Below are 27,785 nucleotides of genomic sequence, written 5' to 3'. Positions count from 1 at the left end.
TATCATGTACAGTAAAATCGACGATTGTTTTTGGTATTTGGAGACGATCACCAATATAAAACGATAAATGACACTCCACCGGCACAAACGATTCAACAGAATATCGTTATGAAGTTCATACAATTTCGCTGTGTAATTAAATTAATCGTATGATATTTCATTTACTCTGAACAAGTTTTAGAAAGTGGTGAGAAAGTCTGCCTCTCGAATTAACAAATACATAATGGACAGGTCGAATATTTTGTTTGAATATTTGCAAGTTTTTACGCGTCATTTTGCGAACCATCGTGTTTTGTAAAGTGCATTAAATCCAGTAAATTTCAAAGTTCCGGAGTAGCAAGTTTGAAAATTGTAGAGTTCAGAAGTTGCAGGTTCCAGAATGTAAAGTTCAAATAGCACGGGTTCGTAACAGGCAAGTTCAAAAAATATGAAACTCACTTTTGCTGTTACGATGCTGTAAACGAAATAGGTACACAGACTCGCTTTGCACAATACACGTGACAAATCGCTGCATAATGCACATAACACGACCGATGGATAAATTTCTAAAAATTCGTATAAACAGTTAATGAATTTTCCTGAAGTGCAATTTTCATTCGGAACTAAATATACAATTGCTTATAAAATATACGTTTTTAATTTTCTCCCTTATACACGACAGGTTTCATAGATATTCGTGTGAATTTTACCGGGGCTTCGTTAATTCAGGAAAAATTGGAACGTTAAACACTGGAAATGTTTGATTACTTTAGAAAACGGGAAACAAGCGAAGCATAGTTTTATTTAAAAGGATTGACAAACGCTCGGTTTCATCGAAACCGAGGGAAATTTGGGATAGAATCTGCAAGTGATTCGATGGCGAATTCTGCTGCAACGCCTCTCTCTCTTTCACTCTCTCTGTTTCTCTCTGTATCTCGCCCGCGTCTCCGTTTTCATGCTTTTGTGAAACGCAATTCCGCTCATATGAGACGACCGTGCTTTGACAAGCCGCAGATACCAGAATGAAAAGTGTGAAATTTTTTAACAATACCCTTTACGTTGTTTACTCGTGTTAACGGAACTTTATAATGCACAACGTATCAAGGAAATGGTCGATGTCAATGTTGCAAACGTTAAAGTGATTGTACAACTAAAAAAAAAAAAAAAAAAAAAAGGAAAAAAAGAAGAATGAAGGAAGCGAAGAAAAGGAAAAACGCAAGCAGTTCCCTTTATTCGACAAATCCTATGACAAGAATAAAATGAATCGAGTAACAAGGATGAGAGATCTAAAATTGAACGATAGTATAAAACTGTTCTTATATATTGTATTATTACACTTACTGATATCTGTAATTGTTTATGGCTATTTATATATTGGATAGCAAAATATTTTTTTACAATAATTTTTACTGTAACGTATTACGAACCAAAAAACTTAACCGCAGCGACTTTTCGTTATATCGTATAAAATTTTAAAAGGCGTGTAATATCGCAGACTTAAAATAGATTCAGAATTTGAAAATTCTTTGTTTCGTTGCATTTTAAAATAAAACGTAATATCATCGCATGATAAATATCTCAACATGGAGAACAATTCCTGATCATATTTATTAAGAAAAGACATTAATGCGGTAAAAATGAATTGAAATTTTTGATGTATCTTTTCTTTTATTAAATAATCGTGTTGTATTTTAATAAAATTTGTCGTGTACGTTATGATCGTAAAAGAAAGAGAAGTATCGCACAGAATGCTCTACATTAATGTTAAATGAAATGGAACAGAATTAAATCACAGCGGTATGTTTTTAACACCGAAAAAGCGCGTGCAGGACGTGGTTTTACGTTATTACGAACTTTCATAATTATTCAGCACGCGGTAAAGGTAAAAAGATGAAATGTAATGGAACATAAATATAAAATGGATAAATATTTGAAACAGAGGAACATTTCAATTAGAAATTTCTAAAGAAAATAACTCTTTACATTGTGTTTCTTTCGATGGGACAGTGCGATGAAATATGAATATATCATTTTATAAAACGTGTTATTGTCCTTACCGTGTAAATTTCACAATGATAATAATCATTTTTATGATACGCTTTATAATCAAGCGAATACTTACGTACATAAGGTACAACAAAAATTTAAACGAGAATGAAATATATACTTCGATTCGATATTCCAATAATTTTATATGCGAAAAGTTGATACTCACAAAATAAACGTAAGCCAGTGATAGTGCTATAAAAAATCAAGAAGAAACATAAATGCGAGAGATGAGTGAAAAAGTTGAATAAAATATAATGGCCTCTCGATAACAAAATACTCGCAGAAACCATATTTGACGGTAACAGAATTTTTCGAACACCGGGTACATCCACTCACGGGTCCTTTTGTGCAAAACGAATAAAGTGGCCAACAACGGCAGCTGTTCTGAATTTATCCGGACCTAAAAACGCCCCTCGTTATTCTATGTCGGCCCTAACAAGCACGTAACGAAACATTAAAATGTAAAAACTATCAGAAACGTAACCATAATTCGTGGCACGGTATTCATCATGGTAATCAAACCGCTCCTATCCGTAAACCTTTCGCAAGAAGAACGAATCTAAACCTCCCTTTTGTCCCTACTGCGAGGTTCTAATATACGTTGCGGTAACAGTGTAATTAGCTCGTTTTTTTATTTTTTTATTTTTATTTTTTTTTTGCAAAAGTATTCAGGAATAGTAATATTAGCAAATGGAAAAGGCAGTAAATTGCAAAGAGTAAAACAATCTTTGAATAATTGTGATCATTGATTTCCCATGTGCGCATTGTGCAAATGTATTGTTGCCTTTGTACTCCGCATTTTTATTATATATAACATTTTTTTTTTTAAATCTTTAAATCGCCTCCTATGTTCGTATAATATCTTTCGTTTCGTTATCTACATTCTACGAAACGCAACTACAAAATTTAACTGCTAAACCCTATGTACTTACATCCTCACTGTGACATTCACATACAGTCAGCGTAAAAAAGTATTCGTGCGTTTTTCAAAGCGGAATAAGTTTTTCTGAAATTGGACCAAACGACATGATTTCCCTTTTTCTTTTTGAGAACTTTGAAAAATAAGATAACCGGTTGATTTGATCTGCGAACGTTTAAGAATGGCGCACATTACAATTTCTCACTAGTTTTGGCCTATAACTCTAAAAATCTAAAAATTTCAACATTTACCGCTGTCAATTGCTTTCTTCTGCATCGACCGGTTTCGATAAAGTTTCCGGCGCTGATATAAATGTACAGAACGTACTGTATAAATTTTCATTTTATAGACTCAGACGAGAAAGTTATAACGAACGATCTTTACTATTATCTTTACAATTCGGATCAACTGCCATTTTTTTAGAATTTACTTTACGCGTCATCTGGTAGACTAATCCTCCTATCATCTTGCGAAAGACTCGAGTCGTTTGGTCGAGTTTCAAAATAGTTATCCCATTTTAAAGGGCTTGCAAATACTTTCTTCATTGACCGTATAGTATCAGTGCACACGCAATTTCGCAACTGTTAGATCGTACTTTGACGAATTTCGAGTAGAAAGAGATGTGACAGAGAAGATAGAGGATGGATGGGGGTCGGAAGAGATATCTCGGAACGTGTTACATTTTTTAAACGATGACAAGGCACACCGCAGTCTTTGGGTCGGTCGGGCACGCTTTTCGCGAGAGACAGCCCGCACACCAACCGGAAAATCGGATTACGTGCAAACGCCAGCACCGGGTTAAAGCCTGGCCGAAGTTGAACGGGGCGCATCGCCCGGTGAATCGGCATCGCTTCAAAGTAACGTCTGTAACTAATTACGAGCCTTATCTATAGGCCATCTAAAAGGCGCTGATTAAACGTAGATTCTCGTTTCACCAAGACGATTCGATTAGACAGCTGGCCTTTTTTCACCTGCTCGAAAGGACCTTGCCCGCAATCTACGAGGAAAGATATCTTTCGAGCGAGCCGCTGTTTGAAAGAAAAGCTGCGACACACGATCTGTTGATGTTTGCTAGGAGATTTACGTGTTTTCAGTTTCGTGAATGGAAAGCAGACTCTCTTCTTTCCCTTTTTAGCCGATAATGACAAGGGCAAGCAAGGGGTAAAGTCTGTAAACGAGTTGAAATTTAGTCGTCAAAGAGAATCTCTCTTTTCCAAGGAAGAAAAAATGCAAATAATGTCTCGATCTGCTTGCGACAAAAGCGTATCGCTTGAAGTGTTTTAAAAGGATATTCGCTTGATTATACACGCGTTATTTCTCGCAGAGACGATTAATAAGCATATAATACATCGTTAAATCCGATCTTCATTTTTCGTGCCTTATCGCTGTCAAATAACCGAACGAAATAATAATATATGCGCGATTATCTATGATCAAAGCGTATACGCGTACATATTAAAATCGAAATATTTACCTGTGAATGAATGTCCGACAATCGACTTGATCGCTTGACACCATGATACGTCGTAGTATCTGACACAGCCTGAAAAATAATGCAAACAATTATTTGTAAGGAACGTGACTTTGAATTTTACGAGTATATATTCGGTACTTAAATTTTGAAGCACAAGTTTCCGTTTGTTAAAGAATCCATGATTGTTCGACAAAAGAAACACGTCCAATTTTAATCGCAGAAAGTTATAAATTGAATTATAAAATAACATTTACTGCGACAAATAATCCGATATTACTACCGGCTGCTAATAATAATATTACAATGTATTAAATTGCACCATTAATGTTATTATAAAAGACTCAAAATTGGATTATATTTGTTAAATCGAACAAAGTAAACGTTACTTAAATTTGCGTGACATGGCTGACCATCGATAAAATAAAAGTTGAACGATTATTCTGGAACATGTGCGCAATGTAAACAATTCAGTGGAGTGAATCAATAATTTTGTAATAAACGTAGGAATAAATTATATTTCTATGAGGTTCGTTTAATGAAATCGACAATTACATCTGTACCGATATAAATTACTTTCGTTCTTACCAGAGGTATACTACATTTAAGTCAAAGATGATACATAATAGATTTAAATTAAAGATATGCCAATTCGCGATGCCGCGCGTTCTGTGCCTTGCGGAAATTGAATAAAATATTCAGGCCCGTTAAATGATATTTGACTGCAGGCAATTTCCCCAAACAATATTTAGAGAGGGAGATAGTATCCTCCCTTTTGAGCACATCCGGCCCAGCGATGTTTAACTGTTGACTGCTGACTGTACGCTGACTACTAGTAGCTGCTTGTTTGTCCTACTTATGTACTCTAACTTGTTTACATTTTGACATTCCGTCTGTTATATAGGATTTCAGGAAATTGCTTTTTACTCGTTTTTTAGATACACTTTTTACGTATTCCATTACTTTTAAAATATAACGTAGAAGGCAATACATACACATATAGAAGAATAGCTTTTTTCCTTTTCCAATAAAATATATCTACTTTCTCGTCCTACTTTTCTTTTTAAAGAAAGCGATGCGTTCGCTTCGTTCTTCCCCTTTCAGAAAAATTAATGTATTTTATTTGTTCCTTTCTTTTACGTAACGATATACAGTTTCTGTACTTTGAAAGAAGAAGAATGAGAAGGAGAGGAACAAGAGATATTTCATATTCTATTTTCCAATTAGAAAAAATAATGTTTAACTTACTTTCTGTACGATATACGAAATGGCTGTGTAGAAATAGCGATATTAAGATTTTTCCAAAAAGCTGCACTATTCGATGCAATAGATAATTAATAGATAATTTCGATCTGATTATTGTAATACTCGAATAATCAAATAGATATTACTATTAATTCCGATATGATGTCCTAAAATTTACACAAGGTACAGGTCCTTTGTCATCGTAATTATGCTTTATAGATTATCCAGTAGAAAATCTAAAATCGCAATATCAATTGTAATCATGTACCTACATAACAAATTACTTAGATCCCTATTATATTGTTAGAAAAATATATGAAAAATTAAATTCATCGTTTGTATCTCGATTATTTAATCAGTCCAATCGATAATTATTATACGAGACATACGTTTTTACCACGTTGATAATATTCATCTATTACATTCTCGCATACATATTACGTACATTTATCCATTGTACCTATCAATTGTAACTTCCTTATTGTAAAACCATGATGTCTTTTCCGTACAGTTGATTTCCCATTTTTTTGTTCGCTGTAAATAGGTACGTGAAGCGTATGTTATAAGTTTCAAGACGCAAAAGATAAAAAACTCAACGACGTAATATGATTGTCAAGCGTACATCGAGTAGCAACGATAGCAACGATAACAACAATATCGGTGTACATCTGCGTTTTTAAACAAAGATGGAGCACCTACTTTCATTGGTATAGCTTAATTATCACGAGTTTAATTGCATTATGGTCGCTCGCCACGAAAACTGACAATAAGTCAAGCGTTCTCAAACTGTTGGCCAGCGGGATGCACGAACGATGCGCCGTAATTTCGTGCTCGCTTAAAGTGTTTATTCGCAAACGGCTTGAAGCCCGTGAAGGGTTCCTATGCAGAAAACACGAACACGCCGATACATCGACGATTTACTTTCGCAGAGCAACTGCAAACGAGAACGCAACTTTCAAGCTGAAACTGGCTTTACTGCTCGCTTCACTATGTGGGTTAATCGGCTTTCATGCACCAACATACGTATAAATACGATTTCGCGGTAGACCTTCGACAACGCAATTAACAAAATATTCGAAAATATTGTCAAAGTTTATACTACGAAAATGAAGATTTACTATTTCGCAGACTTTTCGCATATCGTAAGGAAGTACTACGGAAGTGACAGGATTTCGTCGAGCGGGCTAAGAGTCTTCGGAACAGAGCGACGAACGTTTAAACGGTGCGTAACAATCGATCAAAATCTATCTCTTGAATCATCGATATTTGCCTAAACTTGAATACTTTGGGAAAAATGTTCGTGACACTATAGCGATGAAAATAAATAAATCCTGACAAATGAAATTAGTTGTTGAAAGTTGAATATTGTACGCTACAATGTATATACCATACAGACAATTCCGAAGAGAAACTCAGAGGATGGACAATGCGGATATAACGGTACCGAGTTGTCATGAAAAGCCACCACCTTTGTTGAAATTCCATACATCAACTGTGAGGCTGATCGGTCAACGTGTACAAAAAGGATCCACTAATCGTAGCTAAAGAAACCGTACTCTCAAGAGATGCAAATTTCAACGTCAGCGTCTAATCAAGTCTGAAGACTAGAGGCGGCTGATAGTAGTAACACGATTAGTTTCTTTATTTTGTTTCGGTCAAGAGAGAATTCTTTGGAAAGAATTACAACAAGTACAGTTACGCTTATGATTGTACATTTTTTTAAAACCAAATATTTGGCAGGAAAAAATTTCGACTCGGTTCGTTGGAAGAAACGAAATTTTTGTCACGAGTTTGCCGTATCGTCGACAGAAGAGAGTCCGGTAATCGTTTGTTTCGATTGTACCGCGTTTAGCGTCGACGGAAAATCGAGAAACAGAGTAAAGAAAAAAGGTCGGGAAGAACGTGTAGCCTAGCCGTGGCGAGGCAATTCGGCGCCTGGCGTGGAACGAAACAGGCATCCGTGTAATCTGGAAGCAAGCAAGGAAAAAAAGTTCAATTTGGCGCACACCTCGAGACTTGGCGAGGAATCACCGACCTAGCCATTCGGAGCGGTCCTAAAAATCTGAAACAGCATTCGCGTCAGAATCTGGTGGAGATGGAAGATGCGTGGAAATTAGAAGTGTCAAGTCGATCGTGTCGGTAAATTGAAACTACTTCTCTTGAATTTTCAGGCGTGTCGAGAATCGAATGTTTTCCTTTAAATAAACGTAAAAAAAAAAGAAGAAAAGAAGGGAGGAAAAGAGAAAGAAAGGAAGAGGGAAAGGGAAGAAGAAAGGAAGTAATACATACAGAAGAGAAGGGAATTGGGAAGCGTGTCGGCAGATATTGAAAGTATTAGCATGTTAAGAAGTTTTAAAGAGAGATCACGGAATCACGAGCGCCGACATCCCACGCCCAAGGATAATGAAAATCTCTTCCTCTTCTGCTTTTTTCAATTTGTTCAAATTGATGCTTGAACTCGCTCCTTCAGTATCGCCCGTACGAATCGAAGTGGGAAATCGGATTACAGAGATGGACGAACCGGAACAAAATTTGACATCGTTGTGAACGCGGATGTAGGTAGTACTTACATAATTTGCTTCGGTTCGTTCAATTTGTGCGAAAAGTGTTCGAGAGATTGGCAATCGAAACGAAGAGGTAAGCCGTAAGTCGTAAGTCGTAAGTCGACGTAGGTGCTGATCAATGGATTAATACTAGTTCCAGTCCCGTCATAATTCGTAACAACATCGTAGCAACGGTATAGAACGTTTTGAAATTATAACATTTTATTTAAACGCTGTATCACGTACTTTAATACAGAATGTTATCACAATTATCTTCAAACAATTCATCGTCGATTTATAAAAGGAAGTCGTCTAGACGGTGCGTAAAGCTGATTATACCGTTTCACGAAACTCTGTATACAGCAAGTCTTAGATCTAAACCTGTCGCAGAAATTACTAGGTCATTTTGGTTGAAAATCGAACTACGAATACTATTTTCTCCTTTGTTAACGAAATGTTTCTCAAGATTTAACAGGCAATGATGAGACTCGTTTATATCTTTGAACATTAATCGTCATTAACAACAGAAAACAAATTTTTTCTCTGAAAAGAATCAGCGACGATTTCGATATTTAGAATATTGACGAGATAAAACGAAAATATGATATATTATTATAACGGAAATGACAGAAGTATTATCGAATATGTTTATCGAAAAATCTGATTAGCGTACCGTCTTTCTACGGAAATATAACGACTATACGAGAATATAAGAACTACGGTTTTATGGTACAGCATAAAAATGCAACGGAATCTAGAAAAAAATTTAGAAAGAGACTTTATTTAATGGAATTACGTGATGTTATGGTAGAATCACATTTTACACGGGAAACGATTACCATATGGTAGACCAACTAACAGCATTATGCAAAAGGTTCAACAAAATTATACGAATGGCTCGGCAACTCTATGTCCTCTAAAATTACGAAAACGGGCCCGCTGTTTTTTTTGTCTATAAACAAAAAATGCAAACAACGTTGCTGAAAAATGTAGGTAATGGATTTACGTAGAACATCACGAACAATGTGTCACGTATGTTAGAATTTACAAAGGAAACAAAAAACGGGTATTATCTACTTAAAATTATACGTATATTACATAAATTTCGTGTCCCAAAAGCGTAGCGGATATTTTGATCTTTATGACAAGGATCGTCAATGATCCTAAACAACGAGAAGGCTGTGACAACAGCTATGATAAACATTCTTTCAAGCGCCTACGATACTGGCTGAATAACACCGTGAAATACTAATCGCGCAATGAATTTCTTGTAACCGACCTTATAAAATTGAAACGATATGACACTGGGATCAAAATTACGTGCGCTTCGAGCGTCGACGCAGAGGCATAAACTTTTCCAATTATTATGGCAAGCGAAGCTCGGTCGAAAAATATCGCCGTGTCCTTTACGCGAGCACTTGGCGAAGGCATTCATCGCGTAACGCAAACCTATATTTCCTTGCTTTTTAGAGCGTCGGTTACCCAACACCAGTCGGAGTAGCACGTAGTCGGAGGTTGGTCGAAAGCGGGCAGGATAAGAAAAGGGCTAAGAAAGGAGAGGAGGAGAGAAGGAGCGAAAAGAAAGAGAGAAAAGGAAACGATATAGGCAAGCAGAAAAATTGTGTAGGTTTTCGTGCAGGCATCTGGGCGCAGCTCAAATTTTATTACATACAGGCCGGGTCTTTGGTGATTTACATAAATGAATTTCCTTTTGCAACAACATCGCTACCCTCCACTTCGTTACGCACTCGCCCGAAAAAAAGAAGGTCGACTATACGAAGCGAGTTTCGACACTCGTTACACGCTAAGATGAGATCAGCTACTTATATTGCAAATAGCTTGAAATTTGACTGAAAAGTTTCGAATACCTCGAGGGAGTGAAAGAATTACCAAATAGCTGGAAGATAACCAAAAACAACGACAAATATTATACTAAATACTATTTAATAGAAATTTCATATTCTTTAACGGAATAATAAAGACAAAGACGGAACGTTCCGATCGATTCAATTATATAAATACATTCTCGAACGTCGCAGGTATCGTTTGCGTAATGCGAGCAACGAAACGTCACCTTTTAACGATAGTAATCGAATTCTACAAAGTGAAATTTTTGGATATACTGGAACAACTTGGGATAGTAAGCGTGTATTGCATTCGAACTCGTTTCTACTTCTCGCCTTTAAACGTCTTCCTTACAAACGAGCTTTTACACGGCGTCGCCGACAGCTACGATCAAGATGAACATGGAAGAAAAACCGTCCAAAATACGGGGGCGAAGGTGCGTAGTAGAGGAGAATAAGGTGGAATATTTCCCCGCTGTCGATTAATGGCTTCCATTCGAGGCGTGGGATTCGATTATTCCGCGACGTCCGCTGTCAAGCAGAAAATCGGATTACAGCTTGCTGACGGACGGGACGGGGTTTAGAAGAGTGGGACAACTAATTACGGCTAATTACTCGCCTTATCCCGGTAAAATGCGCCCGCTAAAAGACTATCCGTTGTGGAGGTGTCGATCGAGCGTCGAGTTTGACGCTCGAGTTTCGTCGATAAGGCTTTTGAAGGGGAAAAACGAGACTCGAGAATCGTACGCGTGCGGCAGTTCCCAGTGTGACCGATAAGCAATCTCGCCAGAAACGACCGAGACATATCTCTTCTTTGACGCACGAACGGCCCGCGATTGGAGAGAATCGGGCGAAAAAATCAAATTTTCAAGCGATCGAAGCGATTCGATCGGCAAGCTGTAAAGAATTCCAACGATTGTCTTGGTATAAATTTTTCTGACGATAAATAAGCGCAGGAAGCAATCTGCATCTTTCGCAAACGCACGATCAACTGTATAACACCTTTTTGTTTGTTGTAATTCTTTCTTTCATTTTAGTTGCTCTATTAAACGACGCTTGAGGATCTAAACTACGTGTTAAATTATTTATTTTAGAAAAGATATATCGTATCCAAATTATTTTCCTATTTGCAGAGAGAGTTGGAAAGAGGAAGATAAAAATAAGACGAGATCGTTCGAATATTTCTTATGCGCATCAACACATAAGTGAGAAAAGTTCAAACTGTAGTAAGCTTTCGGTACTTTTGAGATACATGTACGTGTACTATAGAGAATGAAAAGTTTCACTCAGATTAGTACGTATAATCAGAAGTATAAAGTTTCATTAAAAAAAGAAAGAAATTAGAATTACACTTTTAAAATGTAGCGATGCGTTAATAAATGCCAAATGTATATTTCATATCCGTTTCGAAGATACAGTCTGCCCCAGTTGCGCGAAACACGCTGTGGTTTAACTTTTATTCGTTTATAAAGTTTTTAACAAATGTATTATATTTATCTGCGAAATATGTAACACGATGAGAGGATCAACGTTTTCCAGCTGATGCACGGTACTCCACTATTCTATGCCAGATAGCGAAATTTCGGTACAGTGCCGTTAATCTACCGGCAAAAGTCACGGTATTTTTACATGTAAGCTTTTCCATCGCCATTGAGAGAAACGTACCGGCGTGTTTTTATTTTCTCGACAAAAACGTTCTAGTGACATTCGACTGGTAATGCATCCCGACACGTTCCTCCATTGTTACCAACCCTAAACCTTTCCATCGTCGAAATGTTCTAACGGTTCCGCCTACGTGTCAGCCAACGAGTTAATCTTTCGGAATTTGACGGAAAGAAGATCAACGTTTCAATTCTGACCTACTTGCTATCTATCGGTTTGCATATTGGCAAACGTCGACGCGCGCTTCATCGACCTGCTTTTTCTCGTTTTGCCTTTCGAGAGCGCTCCAGGTTACTGTATTATTATCGAGACGAAGCGTTATTTCGCCTTGGAGAAGAAAAACGCAAAAGGGAACGGGAATTTTTAATTAATAGAAAAGGGGCACGTTTGCCCGAGTGGAGGCAAAACATTTGCATTTTATTGCTTCCGATTCAGTCCGTTAATATCGATAATTAAAAGGAAAATGCTGTCAACCATGGCAAATTGTTTGAACTTTTCAGTTTTCAAAAGGATAGCATCGAAAATAAACTCGGCCGAATAATATATTTGGCCATCCGATCTAGTTATATGCAATGTACGGAGAAGACGGAAAGATTCTATTTCTGCGTCCTTTATATACGATGTTGAACGATATACTCGATGAAATATCAGGGAGAAAAATTAAATATCTGTTTGACCTGATTTTCTTTAATGTTGCGAAGCTTTTCATCAAGATCGTAATTTTAATTTCGATCCGGGAAACCGCGTATCATTTGGAGCGCGTTTCTTCCTTCCATGCTTCGCCATATATAAATATACTTTCCGCGTTAGTTTCGTGTTCACCTTTCAAACGAGTCTCTTGCATTATATGTGACGCCAGATTTACTAACTTTTCTACTATGATAAAACATCGTTTCGAATAATAAAATTTCTAATCTAGGTAACGTGATAAACGTCAGAGATACGCAAATAAGATCTTGAGAACTTTTCTTTTCTTAAAGTTTTCTTCCTGGCATCGTAAATTTATAGCCTGTTAGTTAAGAAAGATGCTGATCGCCAATATTCGAATTTAATAGCCTTTCGATGCCTATTATCGTTTTATCATGTACCGTCTGTGTTGCGTTTAATCATTATATTGACATACATCGTACGTCCACAGAGATTGCTACCTAATTTTTCACAGTATAACGATCATTCTTACAAACAAACAAATATTTCAGATATCTGTTACGTAATCGAAGAAAAAGCTTCGGCAACTATCAACCGTTTCCATTACCGTGAAATTACTCTAATATTAAGATACGTCGATACAGTTACTGGAAAATTAATTCACCATCTACTGAAAACTAATTACGTCAGGCTCGTGAAACTAAAATACATCGATACAAAATTCGTTACCTCTACTATACTACTAACTACGCGTTTCATATACCACAATTGTAACTCTCCCTTTTGAGTCTGACAGCTAGTCGATTCGAATCATTATTTCCTGCGATACGTTTCTCTCTCACCAGTGGAGACATATCGTCGAAACGAAACCGCGGAAACTTAATTACAATTTTATTATCGTCTTTCAACTTCGTTATCATGCAACGAGATACACGGGGAAATGGATACAACGAAAAAAGGAAGGGGCGATCGATAGAAATTTTTTCCTACTTTATTTAAGACAGCTGTAAAGCTCGTCGATTAAACGAATATTCGTTTCTTTCGTGTCATCGTAGTATCGATACAGGTAGCTAACTTTGCTACGTTCCTTCGCCCTTTTTCAGGTATTAATTTCCAATCACTTCTCTCTGACGAAATGAGAATGCGCGGTCCCTGAATCCCATTGGAACCGGACATCGTAAGCAATAAAGGTAACAAGCAAATATTTACCCGTACTATGTATTGCGACCAAGTTGCGGCAATTCGATTTTAAGGAGTATCTGCGTGCCCTTCTAAAGACGATTCCTCGTGCAGCTATACCGTTTATTTGATACCCTTATACCGAGGAAAGTCAAAGCTTCCTGCGGTGAAATATGCTGCAAAAATATTGACTGTTGACCTGTTTTCCTCTGTATTTGATCTCATGTTTCGGATAAAGAAATTTGACAAAAAGGTCGGTCGGGGTTTGTCCATCGGAGAAGGCACATAAAATAATCTATTGGAGCGAACCTTTTGCCCATAAAACGACTTACACGTGTTCTAATAAAGGTTTTATTCTGATCCTTGGACGTATCGCGGCATTGCGAAAGCATCGTTTTTATTCGATCGCCGAAAAGTCATCTTTGGTCTTCCTACAGAATTTGATGGAGAGATTTTGCGATACTCGTTGAGATGTGTATGTGCGCGTGGAAATCACTTGCTGCGAATTTTATAAAGCAGATAGTTGCTTTACATGAGTTGCTCTGAGAACGGAGAATTTTTCGCTATCGAATAAGATTTACTTTTTTGCCGTTTTATATTTTCGCATTCTCCAGAGTGTCAAGTATTGTACTTACACGTTGATTATATTTATTCGAATTTTACGTGTCTTTAAAAATACTCGGTGTATTACAATTTACTTTTAGTATTAAGTTTGAAACAAAGAGCTTGAATAGGTGTTTTACAAAAATATGTTAACTAAATTCTTTTCCTATCGTTCAGATTACCGAATAGATCACCGGAAGTAAATCTACCAAAGTTCTAAGATATAGCAGAATTTTTTAAGCATCGCTCGTATTAATATTTTGTATTTCGATATTTTGATATTCAATTTTCCGAGATTGATGTACGTAAACTTCAATTCCTATTTGCGAATGAAATATAATGTGTTGACGATAAAGTTGCCCGTGGAGTTTGCAGTTAATTTTGTGTCACAGATTTCAGATTATTAATGTACATTTAATTTCCCACGAGGAAGATTGTGTTAAGAAAAAGTGAAAACTAATTTAAGTTTATGGGAGCTTTTGGTCGGGATTACTCGAAGACTAATTTGCGTGGCTGCATAAAACCGATACTGGGTAAGAGATACGTATTTATCTAAGGCGTAAGTTTCCGCCGATGAAACATTTTAATGTAATTTCACTGGATCGTATAGAAACAAAAGATCTGAAGATCAATAATTCGATGTGCGAAAATCGATTGGAGAACGAAACAAAGAGATGCGGTAAATTGAAAAAATTGAAGAAAACGAAGGCGGCGTTCTAAGGAAATTTTACAAATTCGACGAGCAATTTGCGACGACACGCGAACGCGAAAGAAACGTAGATTTAACGAGTAGTAAGAAAAGTAAATCTAATAAAAGAACTAGTTTTTGCCGGTGAGAAACCAGCAACGAAACGACGTGGATTTATAATCGCTACTCTTTCGGAGGATGTAAAACGTTACCGTGTGATGTAATCCCGGAAACGACAGGGATAACGGAGCCTTCTATACCCTCGTATTTTCCCCATTTACGGCTTTAAATTTATCTCGACCTGCGTCGCTTAAATCGGATTACAAAACGTCATACCTGAATCGAGCGGAGATTTCGTCGCCAGCACGATAAATAATAATCACGTGTAATTATGTATTTCGTGTTTGCACAAACCGTTTGCAGGAGAGCGATCTTTAGAACGAGAAAATGATTCGATCGAACGATTGTTTTTCTAAATTAACTTTCGCTTAATGCCACATTTTATTGGTATAAAATGCAGATGAAGCGAAGCTCGAATGTTTTCTTAAACATCTTGTGATATTAATCTATATTTTCTCTTCAAAGAAGATGACAGACTCGAGAAAAAATGTATCGTATAACGCGTATCTCGCAATAGAAGTTTTATGCCGGTTAAGAGCGTAAGATATCACTGTATTTCGTACAATATACACATTTCACAAACGTTAATAATTTATCAATAAAATAATCTTCAGTTTTCTATTATTTCTTGTTGTTATCGCAATCGTATTTAGAGATAATTAATACAAGAAATGGTTTTGCCTCTTATTATGAACTTTATTTCTTTTTAATTTATTCCATTTATTTAATTAGAAGTTATATCGCGTACTTTCTTAGGAAATATATTGTCAAGGACGTTATAACAAGTTATAGAGTACGTAACTAGATTTCATTCCTTGCAGAATCACGAAGTCTATAAATCCGTAAAGGTAGAGTTCAGTATTTCGTGATAAGTGAAATATGACCTGCGTGGAGAAACTGCCTGAATTTGTCAGATAGATACATCAAGAAATGGATTTTTCTCACAGACGTTTGAAAATTATTCCATCTAAGAATGATATACGTTCGTGAGAAATATTACAAGTTATCGACAATTCTATTAAACACGTTCAGATGAAAATCTACGGTCGATGGTACTCGGATAAGTTGGTACAACAGCTTTTACGTAAGGGAAATGTAATCGACCTTTTATTACTTGCTAACGACTTGGGACAGACATGGTGAGGGTATATTTTATATCATAGAAGCATTTCTTCGCAAGAAAGTATTTATATAATTGAGAGTTTTCATTTATCCATATAAGAAAATTGAATAAAAATGATAAAAAGGCAAACTTTTAAATTTCAAATTTAAATTTAAAAAATTCAGTAATAATAATTTTATAATAATATTATAATTATATAATAATATTATCAGTTCGAACAGCAGACCTACCAGAGTAGTGTAGTGTACTGTGTAGAATATTAAATTGCTTTACTGTTATTATTTAAAATATAAACAACTTTACAAATATAACTCTATAAATATCCGTAAATAATTTCAAAACAACACGATAAAATAATATTATTGTAACATGTACTTTAAAGAAAGGCATTTAGCAATCCCATAATCCTCGTTAGATGAAAACACAACTTAGAAAATAACCTCAACTACAGCCTGATTACATAATATACGTAGATAAGAGAAATAAAGTTATTTGCATAATAGGGTACTCACTTTTAATAGGGTTACACACTATGATAAAACTAGGCGAACGATATATGTACGTACCCATTATTTGTGGCAACTTGTACTGCCTGTAAATCATTCTAATAAAAATATAGATTTATAAATACCGTAATTATGGAAAAATGATATCCATAATAACATTTTTTATCGTTATTTTTCAAATAAAATTTCAACGATATTCTTTATAAATTTGCAACTTAAAACGATACAAAAACAGTTTTCTCGAAGGATTTTATTATTTCTAAAACACAGAAATTTCATTCGATCGAGAGGAATGTATAACGAGGATCTTTTAAAATCTTATTGCACAAATTAAGTTACGTTAGCGGATAAGACATATTCTAAACAAGCTTGGACTAAATCCAAGCAGAACGAACAAAACATGATGAAAACTCATCTCTAACTTTGAAATGCTGCTAATTTCTTCATTTTGAACTTCTTGCAACGGATTTAGATCCATTTTCGCATAAATTTAATAAACTACGAATTTATACCTTCATCTGCTTAACGCTATTCTTACTGTTACATTCTTCTTTTTCATCATAGGTACCGTTTAATCAAAATTCCTGAAAATAATGAAAATTAAGTTTTTCTTTACTAACAAAAATATAATTTAACATTCGATATATTAATTTCGTAGCGCAAACCGCTCCGTGAATATCGTTCTTCAGTTTTATTTTAAACGGTGTCCGTTCAGGTCAAGACTTCTCTTTGAATCGTAGTAACAATGGCTAACGTCAACCGTCCTATGCTATATCGTTGTTGTTTCTATACTTGCGCCTATTATAAAAGCTATCCCATGAAGTTTAGTAGGTATAATTCTCTATAATCGTGGCAGATTATTCCACGCGAGAAAACCAATTGAACCGCGTATTTCCAATAAGTAATCTTGGAGGCTATAAAAGCTTAGACCGTTTGAAAGAATAGTCACAAAGGGCTCTCGGCAACTAATCATTTCGATTGGAGGTAGAAGCGGCAAAGAATCGAGGCAGAGAAGCGTTGTTAGTGCCACGGGAAACATGAATATTCCAGCGGAGAGCGAACGAAAAGGGCGGGGATGGGAGGGAAACCGCTTTCGTAAATTTCAAAGCGCACCGGAGCCACGGACGTTTCGCATCATCGTAGGAGGCGAAACTTATCCCGTTCGATCGATTGCCGGCACACGTCGGTGGCCGGCTTCCAAAAGGTAAAAATCATTTGGACCAACTGGTGGCGCCGACATGCCACCAAGGAAAAGGGTTTTCCACGATCGAGCGCCACGGCAACCGATTTATGGAACCGTCGTAGCCATAAAGCGGCGCCGATAAATATTTACGAGACTTTCGAGGAATCGAACAACGGCCGGCGAGCTCGCAATATCGGTTTAATTAATTAATCCTCAGGCTGCGCCGCGGCGTGCCATTCGATCACCAGTCGCGTTCTTTCAATCGTGCCGATTTAATTTATTTCGTCCTCCTTTTCCGAGCCTTCGCCTACTCCCTTCCCCCCTCTCACTTCCCCTGCCCCTAACCAGCCCTTGTGCCGCTGCACCCGCTCTTTATTCCCATTATGGACCCCCACCAGTCCGTGAACCGTAGACCAACTTCTATCCATTTGCTTTACCGCTTCTACATCGAAACACCACGGTATTACGCCTGGAGATGCCGTTGCTGCACAATTGCAAGCGGGCCAATTACGCATTTCGAAAACACGCGTGTCACTACGAGACAAGAACGTGGCAAAATAAATCCAAGATCCGATTACGTTCACCTATCGCTACCAATCGGTCTAAACGATCGATTGCGGGTTATCGAAAGTTTTTAGGAGAACGACGGATGTAGTGGATCGTTTGCTATCCGATCGCTTCGCGTTCTTTCGTTGTACGTTTGATTCGATGATTCGTTCGAAACGATATGAATCTTTTAAAATGTTCATCGTAGATGCGGCTTTCAATCCGTTAGGGTGAATAAATGGTGTTGGTAGGTATGGTCGACTTAAATGGACGAGAGATATGAATAAGACCTTTATACAGCATGAATTATGCAACTGGGACAGGTGATATCGATATTATCCCTTTTTCGGATACACATAGGAGAAGAACGAACCGAAGAAAAAGTTGAATTTTCAAGAGGCGAATCCCTGAAGGACATTTTCCGATCTTACTTTTCCACACTGACACACATACATAGATTTAATGAAAATACAAGTTGCTTTGCATAAATCGATATTTACCACTCTATCAAATAGTCGCTTAAGTCGCGATCGTCGTCCCAGTTTTCTTATTTCAGACCAACTATTGCTTATCTGTAACTAAGAACTTTTCGAAATGCCAAAGAAGAGCAATATGAACGAAAATACCAACAAACGTTGAATAACACGGTTAAAAGTTCCGTGTTATCGCAAATCGTACTATACGAGACTTGGAATTCATACAAATGTGATTTCTTGATATACTAACGTGTTACTTGATATGCTATTTGATATCCATTTATACGTCCTTTCTCGTTTTATCAAAAATAATTTTAGAAAATTAATTGCTCTTTTCCACGAACAACGTGATAGCTTAACATATTTTACACACGTATACGTACATCTGACAGAATGTCCAAAGTATTATCTACGAACTATACGAAATTTATAGTTTAGGAATTAACAGCGACAGCGTTAATAACAGCTATGATTACATACTATGACATTCTGCCGCTATTTCATTAGCATAGTATTATCATTAATTACTGGAATCAAACCTCATTTATTATCGTTATGATCATCATTTATGCTTCATGCCTATTACTACGCTGAATCTATAAATCCAACTTCCTCTCATTTACTTTCAGTCGAACGACGTACAAAGAATGGAAACAGATAAGAACATTCTCATTCTTGTACTTCTTTCATCGAATATTACAAAGACACTGGACGAAATGTGCACAGAGAATAAGTCGCAAGTTTTCCCTACTCGTAAGCAGAAACGGTGATAAGTAGAGGAAGAAATAAAAACAAAATAGAACGGACGTAAGGGGTCCGCGAAATTGAAAACACGAGCACGGTTTTCGACTCTCTCTCTCTCTCTCTCTCTGTTCGCAAGGCAATTTCACTCTCTCGTGCACAAAAACCGTCCAGTAATTTCACAAAGCTCGGTACTTGACCTGTTACCGCTAGATACGATCCGCGTTTCTGGTTGCGCGGACTAGAAAGTGGTACGGCGTGATCCGGATCCGCAAATTGCCGCGTTCATTCGACTCATTAAACGCAAACGAGGTGTAAAAGAATAATGCAGAAAAGAGCGGCCGAACGGACTATACACGACCAAGTACTTGATTCACCTTGAGTTGCCCAGACACTTTTTCCCTGAACCGTTCATCGAAATTCCCAAGCACCAACGCCATCGTAGTATTTTCGCGTTTGCATTAACGCGGACGTAGCTCGCCGAGGATATAGCAATAATATAGATTTCTCCCAGCAAACTATCACAGGTTGGGATTAGGTTGGGTTTAAGTATCCTGATATCTGACGAATAACCACACGGGGAAAAACAGGCGCTGTATACACAGGTTGTTTCTAAATGTCCCAGCTGGAGAATCGAATCGACGTCGAGATTAGACGACTCACGACGTCTCTACGCGTGTACGGTTACGTTTATTATCAAAATTGTAAATATTTTGCAATAATTCCGCGCTATCGCGTTTACGCGCAATTGAAGTTTATGCAACTTTTACTCGCTCTGTTACGGTTATCGGAGTCATAATGTAAGCAGCGAAAACTCATAAATCTGTAACTTTTCGTAGTAGCTCAGTTAAACTGGCTTTGAACGGAAGAAAAAAGAAAAAGAAAAGTGTTACCTAAAATTTTATTGTGCGAGCTTATCAGAATCATGTTTAGGAACAAATCCGACGTGTTTTCCTCTCGAAAAAGAGAAGCGACTGAAAAAATTGTACGGGCACGTACAGGTCGATGTTTAACAATAAAGACGGTATTAAAAAAAATAGTTGGTCTTCTTTACTTCGGCGAACTTTATTATCCATTATTATCAATTTTCCTGGTCTATCAAATACTTGGAAAATAGCAGGATTCTTTCGTGAAATACTCGTATTACGCAACGTTGAAACGTTGGAAGTTAAAAATTTATTTACCTTACTTATCAGCACTGTCGTTGACAATAACTTTCAGACAATGCAGCTACAAATCTTCTATATAATATAAAAACGCTGAAAGATGCATGAAGCCATTTTTTACGTTTTAACAATCGGACATTGAATATATATAATCCAAAGAATTGAGCAAAAATCACGCGCTATTGTAATATATATTCAAAGTAGTTTTAATAAATGATCGAAAAAAAGATAAATAAAAGGACAGAAACACAAGGGAAAAGAATAAAATTATGCACTGCGCGAGAAGTTATCGTGCATCGAATGATTTATATTTCCGCAACACTCCGTTCCACGGTCTTAACATACATATATCGTCGAAAACACGCAGTATTTTAAAGAAAGTCGTCCTTTCGCGCGGTTCAGTTGTATTTAGACTAATAATAAAGGAAACTTAGTAGGGCTCCTTCGTCAGAGGTAATCCATTGAATGCAACGCAATATCTTTATAATGTACATTACTCGCGGAACCTGTTTATTTACGAAGTGAAAATAAAAGTAGCACAATTTATAAAGTAAGAGTACCAGTGACATTTTGCAATTAATGTTATTTCTTCGATGCTTTTTAAAACTAACAAATATCAACTATTTCGTTTTCGTACTACCTTTTGCAAGAGAAACTACGCTTATTTGGTACATAACATTTTATATAACTTCGATATTTTTCGTTTCATATTTATATCTTGTATTTACAACTGTAACATTGATACGTAAGAATAAACGAAAACATTTTTATGCTATATTGATACTAAAATAAAAACTGGAGATTAACGATCATTTCATGGTATCATAGCCACTTACTTTCATCTCCAACTATTATATTATATTATATCTGCGATCTCGTTTAGTAAAATTTCGGAAACGAATCAGCAGTAGTCTCCGACATTGTTCGCGAGAATAAGTTGCAACGATCTTTCATGGAATAAACTTAAGGTAAAAGAGACTCGGTAACGAGTGTGTGTTAGTTCTTTATCTGTACCAAAGAACATCGCTCCAAACAATGGATTTAATTCTTCAAAAGCACACCTTTGTCGCCCTTTTAGTAAACGGCTCTCTAATTTCCAAATAATGAAACGTTGCAAGTCTCGTTTACACGCACGTACTATCAATTACTACAGCACGGAATAGGTCGGCAATTTCGCACAACCGAATTCGCTAAAGTTTCGATCGAAAGTCAATAATTGCGCAAGCGGATTTGAACTCCGTGTAATTCGACGATGAATCGGATGACCGCTTTCGTACTACATTTTCGCTTTATCTTCGCGTTACTCGACCTTATACGATCCCACTGTCTGTCACCGGACCGATTAAAGCTATTACCTTAACGCGGTATAGATAAACGCAGACTCCTACCACAACCGTTGTATCTGCATTCGAATCAAAGAATCTGTAAAACGATCAGCATTTTTATATCTCGCATACGTGATCCGATGATTCGACGTGTAGTCGGTTCGTCGATTCAACCCGTTTCCGTTCTTTCTTCGAAACATGTGTACAGGCATGAGAAGTTTCTATGATCCGTAACGTTTAGTTGTAGCTTCGTGAATGCCTGCAACGCAAAATTGCGGCACATAAACCAAATAAAAGTACCGAACGTGAAGCGAATGAAATCGAAATTGAAAGTTTATTGTTTATCCGTGATACGTTCAGTTGGATCCCATTTACGGTACCGGAGATGTTATGTGTCGGACGTTTGTATTATCCGGTCTGTTGGCAGTTTGACGCAGGCGCTAATCAGTCGACGCTGGTAACAACTTACACGTCTTTAATGTCAATTAATGAAAGCCGTGATTGGTAAAAAATATCCACTTTAAAAATCTTTACACGCGACAATTTTTATTGTTTTTCTCACTTATCAAAAAAGAACATCTCAATAGCGTTAAATCTGTTATGGACAGATACTTAATCGCGTCTTTATGCCAACGAACGATCTAAGATAAACACGTATTCTCGTATAAGTAATGAAATCAATGGAATACGATATTACCAGAGTACCAAAAATCTGTTTTTATTAGTATCTACGTTTTACATACTTTTTGTACATTTAAATGAGTTTTATTTGCATAAACGCAAATTACCTCGGAATTTACCGACCGGTGATTGCTAACACTGAAATAATTTTTCATTTTTATTGCTCGGTGCATGCAATTACTTGCGTAATAACGTTTAATGCATTATAGAGAATTAACTGCATTTAAAAATATTGTCGTTTTCAAGAATATATTTTCGAATTATTTTGAATATGAATCTGAGCAACGGAATAAAATGTAAAATAGGTTTTCTACGATGTATAATATTAATAAACGTGTCATGATAAAAATGAAAAGGGTTAATAGCATTATATAATTGAAAGCGTGTAGCATAAACTGCTCTTTAGTAACGCGATCGCATCTGATTTTAACCATATTGTAAAAGAAACGTAGAACAAGCTAACAGCGCATTTGCCAAACGTTCTTCTTTATATAAAAATACATCTGTATAAAAAAAAAATATCTGCGAGTGTACTTTGAGCTCGATGAATGGTTACGTTTTACGCGATCATCAAAGAAAAAGGTATAATCGCTTTTTAACGAAAGTTTTCGCAACGTTTTAGAAATCACCTCTTCAATCGCTCGTAATAACTGAATGGGATCATCGGTGAATTACCATTCGCTTAACGATAAAATGGTTTCTTTTTGAGGTAACCTGTCGTTTATGGACGTGACACGGCAAAAATGGGGGACACCGAGGCCGCGGGAATTGTTCCCTGAACCCCGAGGTCTTCGTTATCGAGCTCTTTCTTCGGGACGTTCTGATATATGCTTCTGAAAAGTCTCGAAGTCGGTCAAGCGAGAAAGGAGAGCCGTAAAAAGCCCCGGTTCATTTACTCGGTTCATCTCTGTCCGTAATTTTTCCACTGCGAAGATCGACCAGTTTGCTTTCGTCCAACGTTCACCCCGTTCGCTTCCTGACACTTTTTCGAAAGTTTCGTCCGCTCAAGCTCTCTCCCCCTTCTCTATCCCTTCGTCCTCCTCGTTCTTTCCTTTTCCGAAAAAACTGTCTCGAAACGTTTTCGAAACTGTTCCAGGATCATCGGTCTGCTTCTCGCGTAACCGTCCAACTTTGCACTGCACCCTTTTTCTTTCTAGTCAAGTACAAGAATCATCGATCCATACCCTTGACGCTCGCCTTGATTTACGAGACGAAATGATAAAAAATATATAGACGGAGATTTAATTTACGCTGATTCGTGACGACTAATAAGAGACAACACTCGAGAAAAGACATTTTAAATCAAGTAAATGACTGCGTTCGTAGGTGCTTAAAAATTCAGATAATTCGACTGACGCGTGGACGACGTTTCGTCGGAAAATATCTTGTCCGAAGACATAGACGCGAGAAGATTTCAAAATACAAAAAGACGATCGCAGTCGTTGTAATACTTGAACCGTGGCGAGTAAATTTTGTATTCCCGACGTCATCAGGCGTTCTCGGCTATCCACGTTAATGATATTAATCGATCAACCCATCCCTTACTCTATGTTACTCTTCTTAATTCAATACGCTTTAATTCCGGCAACGGGCAGGAAGAACTATCGTAAGCGGATCAGGGCCCGTCAAAATCGCATTACGCTCGGCTTAAATAATGATAAAATAGGCTCACAGCTTGTACCATCGCTTCGTCATTCATAAACGGCCAACAAGATTATGTATTTTCGATAAACTATATTCGATGTAGATTTCATCAGGATCGAGGATTAAGCTGGAAGTTAGTCGCGACCCGGAAAACAAAGAGACGAGTATGTTTCTCGACTGGAAAACCGCATCGATTATAATAGACAAACCTTGTCGAGGCGACGAGCCGATGAGCTTATTCGACAGCTATTTGTCATCCCTTCTGATAGACGGTTACCTCCGCTTAATCCATAGTCGCTAAGATTAATTTCGACCATTTGCTCCGTTAATCGTGAGATACACAGGACGTAGGACGTTGCAAAAAGAAAAAAGAACGGATCTAAGACTTAGCGAGTTTAATATTTCTTCCATACCTCGTATCTTATATAATTTATCGGCGATGAATCTATCGAGTAGCGTTTGTGCTTGGATGGATATTCGGTGATGATGGCTGTACTTTGTTATCCGCCAAATTAATATTGGATGATTAGTTCACGAGTGAGAGTAACGGATTCTCGACTGCTATACCATCAAACGACTAACGGGCGATTTTACGATTCCTGCTACACGGATAATTTTATTTCAATCTTGGACAAGATGTTGAAAAAATCAGACGATTTTTGATGACCATCGACCGTTCCGGATGTTGAAACGATTCTTTTCGTTCAACTGCTCGAACGATTCTCCCCGAACGTCGAGAGATGTTAACAATTTGAGAACTGGAACGATTCCTATAAGATTATTCGTTTAAGCGGCCATTATTTGCTTGATTGTTGGCGCAAATTCAGGTTCGTTGTAACCGTAGCCTCACCTTTTCCGACATAGCTCATTATCGATGACTTTGAATAAATAATTGATCAAAAAGCGGGAACAACGTATTCACCTGTATTCTGTCTTATAAATATACAAAATAATACAATTTAAATTTAAATGCTCTGGATGGGCGCTATAATCTCACTAAATCATAGATTCTCTTTTTGTAACACTTTGTGTGAAAGCGGGGTAGGTACTCGTAAATCGCGTTCCACCGGCGCCTAATTGCAATTCACACTCGACCATATACGCTAAAGATGTCATTTACACGGACGCGGTATAATTTGCCAGCATTAATAACAGCTCGACGCGGCATGTCGAGATACAAAACGAGAGACGACTGTATAAGAAGTATCAACGGCTGCGCATGTTAATTAGTTGGCTCGTGGATCATCAAATATTGTTATCACGATGATTACGATTTAATCCAGCCATGGGTTTGTCGTACGTTATCGTTCCTTTGTTTGTTTCACAGATGAAATTGATAACATCGATAGAATGTTATATCGTGTAACTCTGAGTAATTTGGAACGAACACGAGATGGTTATTTATAATATTAATTGATCGTAGCAATCTTATCGTTCTATCGATAAAATTCAATTTCCCCCATATCAGCTATGCGATATCGACTTTAATTTCGATATGTGAACATATTCATAATGGAACTTTTTACCTTACGTTTCATTTATTCCTAATTTTAACTTTAAGCGTGGAATCAAATATCAACTGACTTTAAAATCACTGCGCTGTGCAATTCAAATATATTTGTAAATTTGCATACGTTCAATAAATTGAAATTACTTTATATAAAAATATCGTTCAAATATCGTGTTATTCAAAATATAAAATCGAAAATTACATTTGGAAATATACGTATTCGCGAAAAACAGGGAATCACGTCACAGAGTATATGTCTAAAAGTAAATAAAAAGAGATATCTGCGAATGCGATAAAAAAAATTGTTGGCCGGTAATTATAGGATATAGGCATGCCTTTCAACACACGATGTAAAATAAAAATTTCCCAACTCAAAAATTGCAAAAGTTATGAAACGATAGAAATGCGTGGAAATTGTTATCACAGTCTAGATAAAATAAATTCCATTATGTAGGTAAAATAATACATTTACAGAATGAAAAATGAAATCGGCTGAATGTGAATTACGATAACAGGTAAATATATCCCCGAAAGCGTGTTATAACATGTACAAATCAAAAAGAGATCAAATATTTATATTTACAAAATATTATCTGGCATTTCAAGAAACACAAAACTTCATTTTTAACTTTCTTTGTAACGAAAAAAAAAAAAAAGATTTCATGCATTTCGTACGCATCACTTGATAACAGTATTAAACGAGAAGATAAAAATTATTAGACTAAAAATTATCAGTTTGTATACAAAATTTACATATATTTGATATTCCTCTCTTTTCCTCTCCATTCGCTTCTTATACTTTCACTATAAATTTTATATGACTCACCTCTTCCAATACTCTGCACGTGACATGTTAATAAAATTCAATATTTCCACGAAATATCGAACTCCATAAATTCTCAATGCCTTTGAGACGTCTTTTCTATATTCTCGAAAATCGCAAAACTTTTGATTTTTCAAAACGGCGATCTTTCTTTTCGCATAACAGTCGTTTTCGGAATTAAAAAATGTTAATTATTTCGAAGTTCTTTCCTGCTACGTGACACGTCGTTCAAGTGAAAAATCAGTCTTTATATATTTTTCGAAATGTTTCGGAAAAATGAGAAACGTTCTTTCATAACGTTTGACGATTGGCGTGTGCTGGTCACAACGTCGAAATCGTTCGAAAAACGTGACTGTGCGCGACGCGATTCGTATCGTGAAAGATGAGCGGATTGGAAGGCTCGCGGCCAAAAAACAACCGAGCTTTTAGAACAGCGAAAGATGCGTACGTAATAAACACAGAAACGTCCGTTCAAAGCTTTCCGCGGCTTCTGAATCGCGCGAACGAGCACAAAGCTGCACGCCGATCAAAAGACTGCGAGATCGATCGGAATACACGAAAACCAACTGAAACTCGTCCGACTCCTTGCATCTACGCGACCATCTAAACGGCAAAGCCTCTTCACGAGCACCGTTTCATCCTAAAACGTATACTATGTAAGCATAGAGGTCTGTGGAAATTTGATTAAAAACTTGACCAAAGATAACATATAAAAAAGATCGCGATAACAATCGAAAATAGTTTCGTGCTGTTAGTAGCAGAAGATGTAACGATATATGTATATACAAGGCCAAATACGTCCGTCTTGCTTCTTTCGTGGAAAATTCTCGAAAATGAAGAGATCGTCGTCGGATGCGGGTCGATAAAGTCAAAGTGTTTTCATCGCCAGTAGTTTGTCTTTGTACTTTCAACGACCAAAGTTTAATCGTTCTAGCGCTGACCATTCCGCAGAAATGTAATCGCAAAGATACAAGTACGCCAACAGGACAAATAATCGCAGTTAATGCGAATTCATATTATGAAAACGTTAAAACGCTTCTGAAAAAATAGAGGATATTCGTACATGAACTAACAGACGGAGCACATATATCACGTTGTTGACTATTTGCAG

General features: G+C 36.8%; 1 protein-coding gene across 1 annotated transcript in view; it reads right to left on the bottom strand.

The window, feature by feature from the left end:
* LOC117210472 (leucine-rich repeats and immunoglobulin-like domains protein 1) overlaps nucleotides 1-27,785 on the bottom strand; it is a 204,047-nt gene that overhangs the window by 35,162 nt on the left and 141,100 nt on the right. The window contains exon 3 of the mRNA XM_033453525.1: nucleotides 4,422-4,490. Within this exon, the coding sequence (XP_033309416.1) occupies nucleotides 4,422-4,490 (69 nt within the window). The remainder of the gene's footprint in view (nucleotides 1-4,421; nucleotides 4,491-27,785) is intronic.

The sequence above is a fragment of the Bombus bifarius genome, unplaced genomic scaffold (assembly GCF_011952205.1).
Source record: "Bombus bifarius isolate JDL3187 unplaced genomic scaffold, Bbif_JDL3187 scf7180000008203, whole genome shotgun sequence".
Lineage (NCBI taxonomy): Eukaryota > Metazoa > Arthropoda > Insecta > Hymenoptera > Apidae > Bombus > Bombus bifarius.
Note: the sequence above shows the minus strand (reverse complement) of the source record. Positions and strands in the feature narration are given on the sequence as shown.